This window comes from Ammospiza caudacuta, chromosome 22 (assembly GCF_027887145.1).
Source record: "Ammospiza caudacuta isolate bAmmCau1 chromosome 22, bAmmCau1.pri, whole genome shotgun sequence".
Classification (NCBI taxonomy): domain Eukaryota; kingdom Metazoa; phylum Chordata; class Aves; order Passeriformes; family Passerellidae; genus Ammospiza; species Ammospiza caudacuta.
The window spans coordinates 4,474,576-4,493,876 of NC_080614.1; the positions used below are offsets into that span (position 1 = coordinate 4,474,576).

Genomic DNA, 19,301 nt, shown 5'->3' on the forward strand with positions numbered 1-19,301 from the left:
TTAATATTTCTATAGTCTATTAAAATGTTAATATTATATTAATATTATATGTTTGCATTATTTCTATTGTAAGTAGATAAAAATCATCAGAATTCCAAGGGAGCCGAGGGCTGTGGGAGCTGCCAGGGCTCCCGGATTCCTCACCCCAGGAAGTTCCAGCACCTTCTCTGGACATTATGGAGCACAACACCCAGGGGGGAACCCAGCACAGAGCAACAAAATAATCACATTCGATTAAATGAGTTGAATTAACTGATTTGCTTTTCTCCTCCAGGGAGAGACAGCACTCACATCCACACTTGGGATTCACATCTTCCCTTTCCACCCTCCTTGGACCACTCCTCCCAACCATCCTAAAAACGGGGTAAAATCCTCTGGTTTTGGGTGGAAATTATGGGCAAAGGCTCCCAGATTTTACCTTCCTGGTGGATTTTTACACACCTGCCACCTAAAAGCTGCCCCTGGCAGACACGAGGACAAAAGGAGGGAGCCATAAAGCCGTGAAAAGTTTAAAGACATTTATTTAAAATACAATTTATAAAACGTTTTCTTTCCGGCGCACGTTTTTTTGTTTTTTGTTTTCTGGGGGGAGCAGAAACACGCGGGTACCGCGTCCATCCTCCCCCTCCTGGGGATGAAGGCGCTTCCCACAGGAACGCCGCCGAGCCCTGCCCGCGGGCGGGACGTGTCCTGGGCACCGAGTCCTGGCGCCGGACAAGGAGATTTCAGTGCTGGAAAAGGGGATTTCGGTGCCGGAGCTGGGATCTCGGTGCCGGCCACGAAGGAGGCAGCGATGAGGCACCAGAAATCCGGCGGATTTGGGAGGTTTTTGGCTATTCTATGCTATTTTTAGGAATAATTAAGGAAAGGCGCAGTGACTACAGTTATTGCTGACGGCCTTCTCCCTCCCGCTCCCTCCCGGAGCTCATCCCGGCCCCCAGGCTCAGGGGATGAGTGAGATCCCCCAAAAGTCCCCAGGATCCCAGGGGGAATCCCGGGGGAATCCCGCCCCACCCGGAACCAGCTGTGAGGAGGTTCCGGGGGTTGGATACACAGGTAGTTTCTATTTTCCCGTTTCTGTGGGATTTCAGCCTCATTTCCACACAGGGCTTTTCGTGCACGTCAAGATTGGCTCGTTCCCCCTCGAACCTGCTGAAGGCAGCACCTGGATGCAGGATCCATCAGGAACCACCCAGGTCTCCAGGTCCTGGCCCTCCAGGAAGAGCATTTAGTGTTCATCCAATCCCTTGATATCGAGTGATCCTCAGCTTCACCCACGGGGGAACATCTCCGTTCCTGGGGAGCAGCAGCCTCCCCATCCTCTTCCCGGGAGCCGGAGCAGGACGATCCCTTCCCTGAAGCTTTGCGGCCTCCAGGGAGATGTGGGGATCATCCAGGCTTTCCCCAAGGCTGGTCTGGTTCCCAGGTCTGCCATTCCAGGAGAGCTCGTACCGTCCCTGCGCTGCCGGGATATCCCACTGCCCGACGTCAGAGCCACAGCGGCGCCGGAGCCTCTCCTCCTCCTCCTCACATCTCCCTAATTCTTCACTGCCCGGCCCTCCATGGCCGGACAGCAGGCATTTGCACGGGGTCACTCTGCATTCCCTTCTCCCCAAACACAAAAGAACCCATAAAGGAGGTGTTTTAAGCTTCTCCTCAAAGCCAGCAGGGAATCGGAGCCAAGCTTTAACAGGAGCAGGATGTGAACTGGGTCCGACTCCGAGGTACCTGGGGGTATCCAGGAGTTCGCTTCCATGGCAGTGGAAATGGAGAAGGAGAAACATGAGCTTGTCATCCCCAAGCCATCACATTCATGGAAATCCATTGGAATTCCCTTTGGAACACTCAGCTACCTCTCTGGACTCAAACAAATGGCTCAAACCCTTCCCACGCACTCCGCCGATCCAAGATACAGAAAACAAACAGAAAACCAAATAAAAGAACCTAAAATCCTCGGAAACAGAACTCGTTCTGGAAGTGATGAGGACAACGTGCGCGGCTGGGGAGGCTTCCCATCTTTTTTTTTTGTTTTGTTTTTGTTTTTTTTTTTTCTTTTCCTTAAATGCCAGGTTTGGAGTACAACAAACGTTATTGCTGGCGCTCGCTCCGACCCGAGTGGGACACGCACGACTCCCTGCGCCCGGCCGAGCGCGGCACGGCCCCTCGTGTCCCCCGGCCGCACGGGGGGACAGCCCTGCCGCCACGGCCGCTCACAGTGGGTGGAGAGGGGAGGTCACAGTGCGTGGGGCTGAAGGTCACAGTGGGCAGAGCAAAAGGGTCACAGTGCAAATCACCCCGGGAGGTCCCCAGGCCCGGGTCCGTGTGTCCGTGCCGGCGGAACGGCGCCTCCGCCTCTATCTGCGCTGCTTGAAGCCCTGCGAGCCATCGGGGCCCAGCGGCTGCCGGATCACATTGTTGGGCTGCCGGCTGTCCTCGGGCTGCGAGATCCGCGGCGGCCTGCAGGGACAGAGGGGACACAACTGAGCCTGTGGGGACATAGCTGGGGCCTGCAGGGACAGAGGGAACACAACTGAGCCTGTGGGGACATAGCTGGGGCCTGCAGGGACAGAGGGAACACAACTGAGCCTGTGGGGACAGAGGGAACACAACTGAGCCTGTGGGGACACAACTGAGCCTGTGGGGACACAATGAGCCTGTGGGGACACAACTGAGCCTTCGGACACAGAGGGGACAGCTAAGCCTGTGGGGTACTGCTAGAGCCTGCAGGGACAGAGGGGGACACAACTGAGTCTGTGGGGACAGAGGGGACAGCTGAGCCTGTGGGACACAACTGAGCCTCTGGGGCACTGCTGGGGCCTGCAGGGACAGAGGGGACAGCTGGGCCTGTGGGGACACAACTGAGCCTGCGGGAACAGAGGGGGACACAACTGAGCCTGCGGGATCACAGGGGGACAGCTGGGCCTGCAGGGACACAACTGAGCCTGCGGGGACAGAGGGAACAGAGCTGAGCCCATGGGGACACAACTGAGCCTGCAGGGACAGAAGGAACACAGCTGAACCTGCAGGAACACTGCTGGGGTCTGCGGGGACAGGGGGAACAGAGCTGAGCCTGTGGGGACAGAGGGAGACAGAGCTGAGCCTATGGGGACACAACTGAGCCTGTGGGGACAGAGGGGGACAGCTGAGCCTGCAGGGACACCGCTGGGGTCTGCAGGGACATAACTGAGCCCGTGGGGACAGAGGGAACAGAGCTGAGCTTGCAGAGACACAGCTGGGGCCTGTAGGGACAGAACCGAGCCTGCGGAGACAGAGGGGGACAGCTGAGCCTGCAGGGACAGAGAGAACAGAGCTGAGCCTGTGGGGACACAACTGAGCCTGTGGAGACACCGCTGGGTCCTGCAGGGACACCAGGGCAGGGACATCCAAAGGAGGTGTGGAATTCTGAATGAGGTGTGGAATTCTGAGTGCCTCGGGGAAACCCCTGCACCACTGGACGCTGTCAGGGGCTCTGGGGTCCCCAGGACAGGAAGGACGTGGAACAAGCCCAAAGGAGCCTGCCAAGGTGATCAGAGGGATGGAGCAGCTCTGCTGTGAGGAAAGGCTGGGGGAATTGGGATTGCTCAGCCTAGAACAGAGAACCTCTGGGGTGACCTGACTGTGGCCTTCCAGTGCCTGAAGGGGCCAACAGCAAAGATGGAGGGACTCTGGATGAGAGCCTGGGGGAACAGATTCCCACTGCCAGAGGGCAGGGATGGATTGGATATTGGGAAGAATTCCTCCCTGGCACAGGTGTGGCTGCCCCTGGATCCCTGGAAGTGTTCTGAAGGCACATGGACGTGGCACAGGGACATGTTTAATGAGGAACACAGCAGCGCCAGTCAATGGCTGGACTCTGATCCTGGAAGGCTCTTCCAACCTCAATAATTCCATGGTTTGTGACCTTACCAGGCCCTTCCCTCACTGCCACCTAGCTGAGGCTCTAGCAGAGCCCTCCCCTCTCTGTGCCAGCCTGGCTGCACCCCCACTAACACCAGGCAGCAACTCCCCAGCCACACAGAGCTGCTCCCACCTGTCCAGGATGGGTTTCTCCTGCTCCTCCTCGGGGCTGGCGCTGCCCAGGATGCGTTTCCTGGCCTCGGCGTACTCGGCCTCGCGCTGTGCCAGCGATTTGACGGGGAAGGCGGGGCGGCTGGCGGGGTGCGCGCTGCTCAGCACGCCGTTGCTCGTGGGCCGCTTCAGGATGCGGATCTGCGGCGGCGGCCCCGCGGGAAGGCTGTCGTCCTGGATCACGATCGGCACTTTGGGAGGAGATTTGGACTTTCTGCTGTTTGGGAAGGAAAACAAGGGGTTGGTGAGTGTTTGCCACGGGGGTTTGCTGCCTGGTGTTGCTATAGGACATGAAAAAACACAAGCGCACACCGCTGCTCTAGGGACTTTATTTTCTGACTCTAACATTTATAGTTTTCTAAGAGTGACAGTGGACTGGAGGGTGACAGTGCCACCTCTCCAATGACACCGGTCAAACCAACAGTTTATCAACTTTCTCTTCTTCTATAAAAGAACGCAAAACAATGAGTTATTTACAGAGAAAGTTCACTACAAAAATGTCAACATTAAAAAGCTTAAAAAATCTTAAAAAAACAGAGTGACAGTCCAGTGTGTGAATTCCTCGTGTCTGAATGGCCTTCCTATGATTAAGAGCAGCCTGCAATAATTAAAGGCCTCGTTATAGTAGTAACTCTAAAGAGGAGCAGTGGATAGCTCGGAAAGAGATGGAAAATCAGTCTCTGCTGTGTGTGACACCATTAAATGTCGCAGTGTCTTTTCATTAAAAATCCTTTCTTAGGATTTTTCTTCCTGAGAAGCTGAGACGCCTCAGGAACAAAATGTAAATAATGGTTATCTGCTGCTGTGGAATGCAACAGGTGCATCTGTGATTGGTCTCGTGTGGTTGTTTCTAATTAATGGCCAATCACAGCCCAGTTAGCTTGGACTCTCTGTCCGAGCCACAAAGATTCCTTTCTATTCTTTGCTTAGCCAGCCTTCTGAGATTAAACTTTTCCTTCTATTATTTTTAGTATAGTTTTATTGTAATATATATCATAAAATAATAAATCAAGCCTTCTGAAACATGGAGTCAACATTCTCGTCTCTTCCCTCACCTGCAAACCCCTGTGACACTGTCACAATTAAACTGTGCTGAAGGAACGGGAACAGAGACTGTTCCCTCAGCAGAGCTTTACTGTGACAGTGGTCACAGGGGTCTGAGGATGAGGGAAGAGACGAGGATCTGACTCCATGTTTCAGAAGGCTTGATTTATTATTTTATTATATATATTATATTAAAACTATACTAAAAGAATAGATTAAAGGATTTCCTCAGAAGGCTGGCTAAGAATAGAAAGGAATGATAACAAAGGTTTGTGGCTTGGACTTGCTGTCTTGAGCCAGCTGACTGTGATTGGCCATTAATTAGAAATAACCAACATGGGCCAATCACAGATGCACCTGTTGCATTCCACAGCAGCAGATAACCATTGTTTTGTTATCACAAATGTAACCAACATTTTGTTCCTGAGGCCTCTCAGCTTCTCAGGAAGAAAAATCCTAAGGAAAGGATTTTTCATAAAAGATGTCTGCGACACTTCACTATTTCTAGTTGAAGACATTGGTGTAAGCACCTTGATTTCACTCCCTGCAAGGATTTCTAGGGCCCCTCTCACCAGGACACCCAGCCGGTCACTCCAACCCTGCCATTTCACTCCTCAGAGCCAGCCTCAGCCCCAGCTCACCATCTGAATGTTTCACAGTCCCTTTTCTGCATGGAACTCCCAGAAGATAAATCCCATGACTCTCTAATAATCAAAGGGGAAAAAACCCAACAACAAAGGACTTGTCAGCAACGATTAAAAAAGTTTCTGGTAGGAGAAAATAACACAGCCCTGCCCAGGCCCAAAGGAAGCAGGAAAAGAAATTGTGCCTGATGCAAGACACAGTGAGTCAGTCCAGAGCCAGGAGCCGGCATTACCTGACTCAGCCATTTCTTCCCCTCTTTCTCACTTGGCTTCCCCCAAGCTGGAGCTTCATCCAGTCTGGAGGAGCCGGCTCTGAAAGCTCTGAAATCAGAGCACTCTCAGCTTTCTCCCGCGGCTCCCAAAGGCCACCTAGTGGCACAGAGACAGGGACTCACTGATTCTCAACCCCATCCCAGCGCTCCCTGCTCAGTCTGAAGCTGTTTCCCCACCCCGCAGGCCCTCAGCTGTCCAACAGCACCTCAGGGAAATCAGGATTTTACCTTTCCTTCTGTGTGATCTTCAGCTTCTTTTCCAACCGTCTGTCTATTTCCTAGAAAAGAAGGAGAGAAAAGTAAAACCACAAAGTTTTTAATAAAATGAAGACCAATCTCAGTTTGGAGGTCAGAGTTTGAGCCTGTTTGGGCACACATGTAATTACAGTGTTCCAAACACCGATCTCTAAAGGGGGGAGGGAGTGTGTGGTTCCATCTAAGGATGATTTGGGAATCAAGAGGCAGAGAAAAGTAAAGCCATCATGGATAAGCCATGAGAAAAGCAAAACCACCAGGAGTATTCTGCTGTAGCCAGCAGCACACCCACAGCAGGCCATGGATCTGGCGTCTGTGACCGTGTTCACAGGGGTGTTCAGGTGAGGGAAGAGACAAAGATCTGACTCCATATTTCAGAAGGCTTGATTTATTATTTTATGATATATATATTACATTAAAACTATACTAAAAGAATAGAAGAAAAAGTTCTCATCAGAAGGCTGGCTAAGAATAGAAAAGAATGATAACAAAGGTTTGTGGCTCAGAGAGTCCAAGCCAGCTGACTGTGATTGGCCATTAATTAGAAACAAGCACATGAGACCAATCCCAGATGCACCTGTTGCATTCCACAGCAGCAGATAATCATTGTTTACATTTTGTTCCTGAGGCGTCTCAGCTTCTCAGGAGGAAAAATCCTAAGGAGAGGATTTTCATATAAAGATGTCAGCAACAGGTGCCGAGTGCTCATCACTCATTTTAACCACCTCAGCTGGCAAAAAACCACCTGTGAGGGTAAAACCCCACGGATTCCACAGCAATTCCACAGCAAGGTACTCCTGGATCCAGGCAGGGATCAGGCCAAACCTGCTGGGCATTGGAGCAGCAGTGGCCACAGCCAGGGCTGTGGTGGTGTTCACAGGGGTCTGAGGATGAGGGAAGAGACGAGGATCTGACTCCATGTTTCAGAAGGCTTGATTTATTATTTTATTATATATATTATATTAAAACTATACTAAAAGAATAGAAGGAAAAATTTCATCTCATAAGGCTGGCTAAGCTAATAATAGAAAGGAATGATAACAAAGGTTTGTGGCTGGGACAGAGAGTCCGAGCCAGCTGACTGTGATTGGCCATTAATTAGAAACAACCACACGAGACCAATCACAGATGCACCTGTTGCATTCCACAGCAGCAGATAACCATTGTATACGTTTTGTTCCTGAGGCCTCTCAGCTTCTCAGGAGGAAAAATCCTAAGGAAATGATTTTCATGCAAAGATGTGTGTGACACAGGGCGATCCAGGGAAGCTGAGCCCCGAGCCCAGGCCAGGGGCAGGGCTGGCCAGCAGGGCCACGTTCCTGCCAGGAGAAGGCCCTGCCCTGCCCCACACCTCCCTGGGCTGCAGTCACCACCGAGTCACCCATGGGCACAGAGACGTGTTCATCACCCACAGAGCCGGGTCTGAGCGCGTCAGCCCTGCCCAGGCTGGCAGCCACCCCTGCCAGGCTGCCCAGGTGTTGCAACCAGAGCAATTACAGAGAAAACTCGGCTGAGGAGGAGAAGGAAGCCAGGTTTCAACCCCCCTGCAGGTGACCTGCCCCAACCCCACCGGTATTTTTAGATCCTCGCAATTTTTAGGTCCTCATGACAGCTCCGTTAAAAGAGGCTCTGAAACAGCTTTTTGTGTTTGATTTGATCATCAAATAAGGAGAGAAACTACCTGAGAGTGTCCCAGTTTAGCCAGCTGATATCTGGCACTACAGAAGGAAATTCCAAATTTGTGGCAGGAGGCAGCTGCTCTGCTTTGAGGCCTGGCTGCTTCCCCCTGCTGCCTGCAGGAACCACAGCGGGCACAGCTCGGGAAGGGAATGGGTTTGGACTGAAATTCCCTGCCCCTGTGAGCAGGGAAGGAGCACAAGTCACTACAAGATGCCAATCCACAGAGTTGGCTGTTGGTCATACACCTCCACCTAGAATGGAATAAATCATTTCAGGAAGATAAAAGGTGGGTGGGAGGTTGAGTTTCCTCACCCAAGCCTGTCCTGGGAGGTAACAGAACCAGGCAGAGCTTCACAAGGCAGAGCCTCCTGGGGAGGGCCAACACCTGCAGGCAGCTTCCTTCCTCTTCAAGGGGGCTGGGAGGGAGGAAAATCCCATTTTTTGCTGCACAGGAGGGAGGGAATGTGTGAGAGCTGCCTCCTGCCCTCTGAGAGCAGTGCATATCCTGCTGAGGATGGAGATGCTGTGGGGCAGCTGGTGGCAAACAGCAGAAGCCAAATGAGGGGAAGGGGTTGGCTCCTCACTCAGCCAGCCCAGGTGATGACATTGTGGTCTTAAAACCAGATTTTCAGCCTCCAGGCCCTCCTGGAATATCCCCATTAAATACTTCAGCACACAGGGGAGAGAGACAACAGGAAAACAGGGTGGAAAGGGGGGAAACACACTTCAGGAGCTTCTCAAACCATTCCACACTGAGTAGAAACAAGGCTGCTGAGCCCTCAGCTGACTGGGACTGTGGGCACAGAGGTGACACAAGCCACATGGCAGCCCTGGGGAATGCTCTGTTCTGCTCTGAACCACCTCCTTTCTAGCAGAGGAGAGGTGGCCTGGCAAAAGTCACATTGCTGCACTGCTGGGGGCTCTGAGCTGAGCTCAGGGCTGTTCCTGAAGCACTGGAGGCTCTGAGCTGAGCCCTGGGGCTGTTCCTGCACTTCTGCTGGCTCTGAGCTGAGCTCTGAGCCTGTTCCTGCACTGCTGCTGCTCCTGGGGCTGCTCCTGAAGCACTGGGGGCTCTGAGTTGAGCCCTGGGGCTGTTCCTACACCTCTGCTCTCCTGGGGCTGTTCCTGCACTGCTGGGGGCTCTGAGCTGAGCCCCAGGGCTGCAGCCATGGTCTGACTGGGAGATGCTGCAATTGCAGGGTGTCACCTCCACCTCAGCACTGAGAACAGGTGATTCATGGCACTGTCACCGAGCCCCAGCGCTGCCAGACAGCCCCACATCCAGCCACAGCCTGCAGCCTCCCCTGGCACAGGAAAATGAAGCTCTTTGCTCTGCTCGACACCAAAACTTACCCAACGAATCCTTCAAAACCATCCCAACTCCTTCACAGCCTGTTTCGCTTTTCCCACTCTGGAGCAGGTCACTTCCAGCAAAATTCTTGGTGCCTTTGTCTCCAAATCCCCAAACCCACCAGTGGTCAGGGAGCAAGCTCGTGGTGCTGGACCATAAACCAGAGCTCTGTGCTTGGGGAGCTCCTCACCAGGGATCACACGGGGTCAGGGAGGCTGGGAAAGACCTTGGATCACTGAGCCCACCCTGTCCCCAGCCTGGCGAGTGCCACCTCCAGGGATGGGCACTCCAACCCTCCCTGGGCAGTTCCAAGGCCTGAGCACCCTTCCCATGCAGAAATTCCTCCTGATGCCCACCCTGAGCTCCCCTGGCCCAGCCTGAGGCCGTTCTCTCTCCTCCTGTCCCTGTTCCCTGGAGCACAGCCCCACTCCTGGGCTGTCCCCTCCTGTCAGGAGCTGTGCAGAGCCACAAGGGCCCCCTGAGCCTCCTTTGCTCCAGGCTCAGCCCCTTCCCAGCTCCCTCAGCCTCTCCTGGGGCTCCGTTCCCTTCCCTGGACATGCTCCAGCCCCTCCAGGTCCTTCTTTCCACGAGGGCACAGCACAGGGGCCTGGCCCTGCCCTGGGCCTGTGCCCACACCAGGCTGGCACAAGGAGCAAAGCCAGGAGCAGTAAAATATCAAATAAATCCCCTAAATTCCAGCCTCAGCAGCTGATGGGAGCACTGTGCTCCCTGCAGAACAGGAGGCTCCCTCCACACGTAGGGACCTTGGCAGAATAACAAAAACCAACCCTTGACACCAATCACACACAAACCCCTCCCTGCCACCCCAACCTCTGCAGGATCCACAGAATTCCTGGCACTGCTGAGGGGATTCCAGCTGCCCCCACTGAAATTTTGGTAGGAAAAATCTCCTTTTGTGTTTAAATAGATGGGCAAAAGCAGCTCCCCACCTCAGCTGCAGTGAGGTGAGTGAGGAGCACTCCCTCCCCACCTCACACACCTCTTGGTGTGTCACAAATTGTGTTTTCTTCTAAACACAGGCACTGACTCTGCATTTTCCAGGCAGCTCAGTGCTCATTGCTGGGATGTTTGGAATTGGAGGAATGGAGTGTTTGAACACCACGTGCAGACACAGCCCCAGCCCTGAGCAGCCTCACAGCTCGTGACTGGGATCACTGCACCACTTTAAAAGCAGAATCACCTTGGCACTGCTCATTTTTAATTAAAATCAAATCCCTGCTGCTGCTCTGCACGGATCCATCCGTGTGCTGATGTCACCCCCTCTGCTCTGCTGTGTCACGCTGGCTGTCACCATGCGGGGAAGGAGATAAAATTAGGAGCTGACTCTGAGGGCAAGTGCCAGAGGCACTACAAGCACCACAGGCATGAGCTGTCTGCAGAGGCAGCTGGATGTGGCATCTGAGGACCTGCACAGGTCACTGGGGACAAACCCCAGGTGTCCTTCACCTGAGGGGCTCCTCCAGCTCCCCCTTCCCACACAAACTTCTCTGCATCACCAAAAACCACAGGACATTCCCAGCCTGCCTCACATCCCCGTGCAAAACCCCCTCCCCAAAGATTAGCCAGGAATCTCAGCAGCCTATTTTTAGGGCTATTATTTGTGGATGCCAAACAGGACCCAAACAAACAGCCCGAAGAAGATCCTGTTCTCTGACATTTAGGCTGCATTTGTGGACAAGGACGTCATGGAAGCTGACCTGAGCCCCACCACAGGCACCCTTCCTACCCCCACCCTGAGGAAAACAGCCAAGAGGATCCATAACCCCCCTTGGAATGCAGACATGGACCCCAGGACATGAATCTGCTGCTCAGATCCCACATTCCTATGGCCTGGCATGCCAAAGAGCCACCCAGGCATTAAGTTGACACCTTGGGGGTGCTGCTGGTGAGCTGGGGACCCTCAGCACCCCAGGAATGCATTCTGCAGGGGATGGAGGCACATTCCCAGGCAAATCCAGAATATTGGGAAGCCAAGCCAGCCACTCTGCTGGCAAGAAACCTTTTGGGAATACACATTTGGGAATAACTGCAGTGCCCTGGACACACACAGGGCATTGTCCCCATCCCTGCCAGCAGGGACTCTCCAAACACAGCAAACAGCAGCTCCCAGCCTGGCTGATCCAGGCAGGAATTACAGGATAACCCCTGGCTGCCTTTCACCCCAAGGTGAGTGAGTGAGCTCCACTGAAGGTGTGAGGAAAGCAGAGACTTGGTGTAAATCACTTACACCAGGTGGTATTTCCCCCTCTTCATCCAAAACTCCTCTGCAGAAATCCTGGGGAGATCCCTACCAGAGCACAGGGCAGCGGTCCTGCTGCTCTCCTGGATCTCTGGTAACATTTTCCAAAGCTCTGGAAAACCATTAACCACATTCTCTGCTGTATCTACTCCCAGCACAACCTTCTACCCCTCTCACCCCAATAATGTGGAATGTCAGACCCAAGAACAAGTGAATTTCAGCTGGAGCTGGATCCTCCCAAAACCACAGCTGGGTCTGCTCCTCACAGCACCACTGCATGCTCTGGCAATTCCTGACAAACTCCAAAGCCTGGCTGATGTTCCTTTCTTTAGGAAATAAAAGCAAGTTTTAAGATCTGAGGTCACCAGAGCTGTTGATGGAGACCCAAACCTGGAACAAAACACCCTCAGGAAAGAGCAGAGCTGGGCAGCCCCAGATCTCCTCCTTACCCACCTATTTCTCTGCTCCAAAGAGAAATTAATCTAATAATTACTGCAACACTCCAGCTCCTGAGGCTACTGGGGATCAGCTGCTGCATTAATTATTCCTCCCAGTCACCCTGCCAGGCTCAGCCCCAGGTGTTTGTGTCTCCATGGCAGATCCTGCTCCTCAGCACCAGGCATTGGGGACATGGAGCATTTTTGGGAACAAGTCTGACATTCCCAGCACGGATTTTTAGGGCTGGGGGAAGAACTCAGTGGGGCAGCAGCTCCTTCTCCCTTGCTGCAGTATCCCCAAACCAACCTCACTTCCCCCTGATCATTCCCAACCTCCAAACCTCCCATTTCTTACCAAAAACCTCCACCTGCCCAAGCAACACCCAGCAGCAGAAACAGAAATTTCCATTCCCAGTTTCAAGACTTTTTGGATCTGTTACAGCACCTAAAGCAAACATTTGGTGAAACTTTGCCCCACATCTTTTTGGTGTGGGAAGTCCAAATCCATCCAGGGTTCATGGCAGCAGGGGAGGGGAGATTCTGCCCCTCTGCCCCTCAGGTGAGACCCTCAGCACCTGCAGAGCTGCCCCAGCACAGGGAGGAGCTGGAGCTGCTGGACGCTCCAGGGGGATCAGGGGGGTGGAGCAGCTCTGCTGGGAGAGCTGGGAATGCTCAGCTGGAGAGGAGAAGCTCCAGGGAGAGCTCAGAGCCTTTGCAGGGCCTGAAGGGGCTCCAGGAGAGCTGCAGAGGGACTGGGGACAAGGATGGAGGGACAGGACACAGGGAATGGCTTCCACTGCCTCAGGGCAGGGCTGGATGGGATATTGGGAATTAGGAATTGCCCCCTGTGAGGGTGGGCAGGCCCTGGCACAGGGTGCCCAGAGCAGCTCTGGATCCCTGGCAGTGCCCAAAGCCAGGCTGGACATTGGGGCTTGGAGCACCCTGGGGCAGTGGAAGGTGTCCCTGCCATGGCAGGACATGGAATGGGATGAGCTTTAAGGGTTTCTGGGATTCCCTCACAGCCCTGACCCCAAAACCCAGTTTTCCTCACGGCCACAGCCCTGCACACCCCAGCCTCGTTAGTGTGGCCCTGCCCACAGCACTCATTAGCAGAGGGAGGTCACAGTGTCACACTCCAGAGTGTCTCCCTTCTGCCTCTGCTGGACTCCAACCCCATTGAGCACCTCCAAGTGACAGCAGCTGACACCTCCAGATCCAGTGACCCAGAGCCTGGCAGGTGGCACCAATGCCACCCTCACGTGTGACAGACAGGAGACATTCTGCCACCTCGGGTGCCCTGTCCTCCCTGAGTGCTGTGACACCAGCTGGGGACAGTCCCAGGCCAGGCCAAAGTGCATTCCCAGCCTCTGTCTGCTCCATCCTCCTGGAATGGCCGATCACAGGACATGGGGCAGGTTCTCCTCTCTTGGGGACACGGCTGGGAGCAGTGGGGACACTGCAGGGGCTGAAGGGAGCAGCTGGAGCTCAGTCTGCAAACTCCAGGGGAAAAAGGCACACAAGGAGAGTAATTCCATGGGATTTTAACCTGTTTTGGATTGCCAGAGGAATGTTTGACCTGCAGGGAACCAGGGAATGTCCTGAGCTGGAAGGGACACACAGGGATCAAATCCAACCCCTGGCCCTGCACAGACACCCCAACAATCCCAGCCTGTTCTGGAGCTCTGGCAGGGCTGGGACCATTCCCTGGGCAGCCTGGGCAGTGCCAGCACCCTCTGGGGAAGAGCCTTTGCTGATCTCCAACCCAAACCCCCCTGGGCCAGCCCCAGCCCTTCCCTGGGTGCTGTCCCTGCTCACAGAGCTGTCCCCTCCCTCGGGATGAAGCTGAAAGAGATCCTGATCTGGAATCAATGATTAAGACTCTGACACACTCCAATTCTACCTGGTAAAGAAATAACCAATGAATCTCTCTGCCAAGCACCAGTTCCAAGCTGAGGATCACCCATGACCATGTTCTGGAGCCCAGCTTCCACCTAACATTTAATTATTGCTTTAGCCAGGTAAACAGGCCTGAGTGTCACCAACTGACCTCTCATTTGTGTTTGCCAGCCAGGCCACACAACACCACACAAAAACAAACCAGGAATTAAGGCTCATTAGTGTTTTCTGACCCAGACTGGCCCTTTGAAACCCTTCCCAGCCTCACTCCTAACTCAGAGGTTACTCACAGCCTGGTTTCCAGCTGTAACTCCCCATTCCACAGACATTCCAGGGCTCTAATTGGACACAGGGAGGTGACAATGACCCAGAGGCCCCACGGAGCTCTGCTGCACCCTGTGGCCCTGGGACAGGGGACACTGTCATGGTCACTCGGGGGTGGCACATTCCCAAGGAGCTGCTCCGTGTCTGGGGCAGCTCTGATGGCACAAGAGCAAGAGAGGCCACCTTGAACACACAACCAACCACCAGGATTTGTTTCACAGCTCCCTGAGCGACCAAACCAAGCTGGGTTGGATTTTTAGGGGTTTTATTCAACCTAATGAGATTTTCCTGGTGCCTGATTTGGGGGGAGCTGCAAGAGAGAAATGAGGTGAATTTTAATTAGGAGACCCTGGGATCTCTGCTCAGCCCAGAACTGCCTCTTGCTGACAAACCTTCCTCAAGGCCTTGAGCAGAAGTTCTCAGCCTCACCAAAAGCTACAAACAAACACCCCCAGAACTGAAAATGTGATGTATTTGCTTTCCCAAGGAACACCCTGTGTGTGGAATATTAAAAAATTACATGCTAGGACACAGATAATGCATCGATAAAACCCACCATGCATCTCCTGGTGTATCTCTACTGTTCCCTCATGTCTTGAAGGGTCTAAAAAATTAAATAACTCAGGCTCCCAACAGTGGGAAGTGCCAGCATCACAGAATCCCAGAATGGTTTGGGTTGGGAGGGACCTTAAAGCTGCTGCAGTGGCAGCCCTGCCATGGCAGGGACACCTCCCACTGTCCCCAATGTCCAGCCTGGCCTTGGGCACTGCCAGGGATCCACAGCTGCTCTGGGCACCTGTGCCAGGGCTGTCCACCCTGCCAGGGGACAATTCCTAATTCCCAGTATCCCAGCTAACCCTGCCCTTTCCCTGTGTCCTGGCGCTGTCACAGCAGGATGTGTTTGAGCTGCTCCCTGGTGTCTCTGCTCTGCTGCAGCCTCCTGAGCACCAACAGCACTGCCAAGCCCTGCTCCTGTATGCTGGGATTGCCTTGGATGGAAGAAAATCACAGAACCATGGAGTGTCCTGAGCTGGAAGGGACCCACAGGGATCAAATCCAACCCCTGGCCCTGCACAGACACCCCAACAATCCCAGCCTGTCCTGGAGCTCTGGCAGGGCTGGGACCATTCCCTGGGCAGCCTGGGCAGTGCCAGCACCCTCTGGGGAAGAGCCTTTGCTGATCTCCAACCCAAAAACCCAAACCCCCCTGGCCCAGCTCCAGCCCTTCCCTGGTTCTGTCCCTGCTCACAGGCAGGGATCAGAGCTGCCCCTCAGGAGGAGCTGCAGTTGCTGCTGGTGCCACAGCAGAGCCTGCTCCTGCCCTGGCTGCTCTGTGCCCACCTGTGCCTGTGACTTTGGGACACCTGAACGTCCCCAGCTGCAGCAGCATCCATCAGCACCACAAGAACCACGGGACAAGGGGAGGTTGGGCTCTCCTGTGCTCCATCCTGTCAGCATCCACTTCCTGCAGGCACCACCAGCACCTCCAGGGCTCCTTCCTGCCAGGCACAGAGTGAGATCCCCTTCCTGACCCCCAGGGCAGCTCCTGCCCCATTACCAGCCTGCACAGGCAGCTCACATCCCACCCCCCTCCAACTGCTCCACAGGCATCAACAACTGCAACAGCAGCTGCTCCTCCTGCCAGCCCTACAGGAGCAGCTGAGGGAGCTGGAAAGGGGCTGAGCCTGGAGAAAAGGAGGCTCAGGGGGGCCCTTGTGGCTCTGCACAGCTCCTGACAGGAGGGGACAGACCAGGGGTCGGGCTGTGCTCTGGGGAACAGGGACAGCAGCAGAGGGAATGGCCTCAGGCTGGGCCAGGGGAGGCTCAGGGTGGACACCAGGAGGAATTTCTGCATGGAAATGGTGCTCAGGCCTTGGCAGGGGCTGCCCAGGGAGGTTTGGGGCTCCCATTCCTGGAGGTATCTAAGGAAAGCCTGGAGGTGGCACTCAGAGCTCTGGACTGGGGACAAGGTGGGGACTGGGCACATGGAGGACTCGATGGTCCTGGAGAGCTTTTCCTACCCCAAGGATTGTGTGATTCCCCAGGGAACCTCCCTGCTCACCAGCACAAGCACCCCTGAGGTTACGAGCATAAATTCCCAGCAGTGTGGACTGGAAATGGGTGTGAGAAAGGACAAGTGACCGGGATTTCTCCTTCGAAGGAAAAGCACCTGGGAGGTACCAGCAGGAAGGACAAACTGGGAGGACGCTCCACGGCAGGACTGGAGCATCAGGACCATTTTAAACCATTACTCAAGGCCACAGTCATGGGCTCCCGAGGCTGCAGCCGTGTCCCTTCATGGAGCGCTGGAATTATCTCCGAGCCGGGCACGAGGGGTGGGCGAGCAGCGCTGCCAGCCTGGCACCGGCCCCTCTCGGGCATTCAATTACAGGCTCTATTTTGCTCCCCTGGCTCCGGCCAGGTGTAACCCAATCCCTTGCCCACAGTGGCGTCCAGGCTGCTCGCCGAGCCCCGTCCGGAGGTTTCTCTGCCCTCTGATCCGCCACAAGCAGAGTTTGCCCTGCGGAGTTTCCCCTCGCTGCGAGCACCCGCAGCGCGCCCGCCCACACGGCTGCTGAGGCAGCGCCGATCTGCAGGCACAGCCCTCACAGCGCTCGGGGTCCCCGGGCGTGACACACACACACACCGTGCCCATCCAGCCCCGGAGCCGCCGCTGAAGCGGGGCCGAGCCCCAGGGGCCGGGCGGGGACTCTCCCCGTTCTGCCCGAGTGACGGAGCACGTTCCGATCAGAGGGAAAGGCCTTCGCTGCCCGCAGAGCCCGCCAGGGTCACGGCCATGCAGGGCTCGCACATTTTGGCCCCTCCTGCTCCCCCTCCCCGGCCAGCGGAGCTCCCGCGGGGCTGGGCCGCGATCCCGCCGAGCCCCCGCGGCCGCAGCCCCGCCGCGCCCAGGGGGTTGGGACAGCGAGGAGCACACGGGGGGCCGGAGGACAGGCAGGGAGCCGCTCCGAGGAGGGGCCTGAAGCGGGACTGAAGAACCGGCGAGCAGCGGGGCTGGGGGCGACCCGCAGCCCCCCGCGCCGAGCGAGGCCGCGGTCTCTTTAAGAGGCCTAGCAGCGCCGCGGGGCCGCCGCGCCGCCGGACGCGTCCCGCCGCTTCCTCAAGCGACGCCGCGCCGCCCGCCCGCGCTCCCCCGGCGCCCCGGACCCGCCACGCCGGCCCGCGCCGCCGCCCTCACCCCGCTGTCGGCCGCCTCCTCCCAGCTCTCCGCGACCTCCTCATCTTCCATTTTAATTCCCGTCCGCCGCCGGGCCCGCGCGCCCGCGCATGCGCGCGCCGCCCGCCGGCCCCGCGCCCGGCAACGCACGCGCAGCGCGCGGAAAGGGCGGGAAGCGGCGGCGGGGAGCGGCACCACAGCGCCCCCTGGCGGCCGGGAGGACCCGGCCCAGGGCGAGGGTGTGAGGCGATTTCCTTTAATTTTGAGGTGTTTCTTTTTGTGTTTTCCTTAAATTTTGAGGAGTTTTCTCTTAGTTTGGGCGTGCTTTCCCTTTGAAATATTTTCCCTTAATTTTGGTGTGTTTTCTCACAATTTTGAGGTGTTTTCCCTCACTTTGGGCGTGCTTTCCCTGTGAGACATTTTCGCTTAATTTTAGTGTGTTTTCCGACAATTTTGAGGAGTTTTCCCTTAATTTTGAGGTGTTTTTCCTCGATTTTGCTGTGCTTTCCCACAATTTTGAGTTTCCCCTTAATTTTGAGAAGATTTCCCTCAATTTTGGTGTGTTTTCCCACAATTTTGAATTTTTCCTAATTTTGAGGTGTTTTTCCTTGCTTTTGGTGTGCTTCCCACAATTTTGAGGGGTTTATCATAATTTTGAGGTATTTTTCCTTGATTTTGGGTGTGCATTCCACAATTTTGTGGAATTTTCCCTTAATTTTGAGGTGGTTTTATTTGATTTTGGTGTGCTTTCCTACAATTTTGAGGGGTTTTCCCTTAATTTTGAGGTGTTTTTCCTTGATTTTGATGTGCTTTCCCACAATTTTGAGGTGTTTTTCCCTGATTTTGGTGTGCTTTCCTCAATTTTAGGAGTTTTCCCTTAATTTTGAGAAGCTTTCCCTCAATTTTGGTGTGTTTTCCCACAACTTTGAGGAGTTTTCTCTTAATTTTGAGGTGTTTTTCCTTGATTTTGGTGTGCTGTCCACAATTTTAGGAGTTTTCCCTTAATTTTGAGAAGCTTTCCCTCAATTTTGGTGTGTTTTCCCACAACTTTGAGGAGTTTTCCCTTAATTTTGAGGTGTTTTTTCCTTGATTTTGGTGTGCTGTCCACAATTTTGAAGCGTTTGCCCTTAATTTTGAGGTGTTTTTCCTTGATTTTGGTGTGCTGTCCACAATTTTAGGAGTTTTCCCTTAATTTTGAGAAGCTTTCCCTCAATTCTGGTGTGTTTTCCCACAATTTTGAGGAGTTTTCCCTTAATTTTGAGGTGTTTTTTCCTTGATTTTGGTGTGCTTCCCACAATTTTGAGGGGTTTTCCCTTAATTTTTGAGGTGTTTTTCCTTGATTTTGGTGTGCTTTCTCTTAATTTCAGGGCTTTTTTTTTTTTGTTTGTTTGTTTTTCTATAGTTTTGTTTTCCCTTAAATTTTTGAGTCTCTTCTCTTAGTTTTAGGGCGGTTTTTCTTAATTTTGAGGCGTTTTCCTCTAATTTTGGGATTTTGGATAAATCTCTCCCCAAATTTAGGCTATTTCAGCTACCAATCCAGCCTCTGGTCCCTCCTGCAGACATCCAGGTGTCCGTGTGTCCTTCCATCCAATTCGTGCCTCTTCATTTAAGCCTAAATCTGCTCTTATGGAGCACAAGGATCAGCTCCAGCCTTCAGAAACATCCAAAATTCCCCCAAGTCCCCATAATTTCTTAAACATTTCTCATTTATATCCAAAATATTCCCCACTCCAACCTTCTCCTTTGAGCTCTGAGCCACACAAAGGTTTTTGGGGTGGGATTTGCGTTTCCTTTTCCTCGCTCAAAAATTAACTGGCCTTTCAGCACCCTAAAAAAAACCCCACGATTTTCACACAGGGAGTTGGAGAACCTGCCCTTAAATCCTGAACTTT

The 19,301-nt window shown here is 54.1% G+C and overlaps 1 protein-coding gene across 2 annotated transcripts; it reads right to left on the minus strand.

Annotated features, from left to right (window-relative positions):
- Window positions 1–550: 550 nt before the first annotated feature.
- Window positions 551–17,496, minus strand: SZRD1 (SUZ RNA binding domain containing 1). 2 transcript variants are annotated; one of them, XM_058818727.1, is made up of 4 exons: window positions 17,431–17,496; window positions 6,257–6,306; window positions 4,031–4,282; window positions 551–2,457 (listed from the first exon to the last, which is right to left on the minus strand). In XM_058818727.1, the coding sequence occupies exons 1-4, from the start codon at window positions 17,479–17,481 to the stop codon at window positions 2,355–2,357; spliced, it is 456 nt and encodes a 151-aa protein (XP_058674710.1). In that variant the 5' UTR covers window positions 17,482–17,496; the 3' UTR covers window positions 551–2,354. The 2 variants fall into 2 exon arrangements, with proteins under 2 accessions (XP_058674710.1, XP_058674708.1); XM_058818725.1 differs by having other exon boundaries at window positions 4,031–4,285.
- Between the last annotated feature and the right edge of the window lie 1,805 nt (window positions 17,497–19,301).

What these genes read in the sequence shown, in the direction of transcription:
- SZRD1 (XM_058818725.1), bottom strand. Translation starts at nt 17,481, where the DNA reads ATGGAAGATGAGGAGGTCGCGGAGAGCTGGGAGGAGGCGGCCGACAGC. An exon ending in AGGAGGCGGCCGACAGCGGG is followed by an intron (nt 6,307 to 17,430) that starts GTGAGGGCGGCG and finishes CTTCTTTTCTAG; the next exon opens with GAAATAGACAGACGGTTGGA. An exon ending in GAGAAACCCATCCTGGACAG is followed by an intron (nt 2,458 to 4,030) that starts GTGGGAGCAGCT and finishes CTGTCCCTGCAG; the next exon opens with GCCGCCGCGGATCTCGCAGC.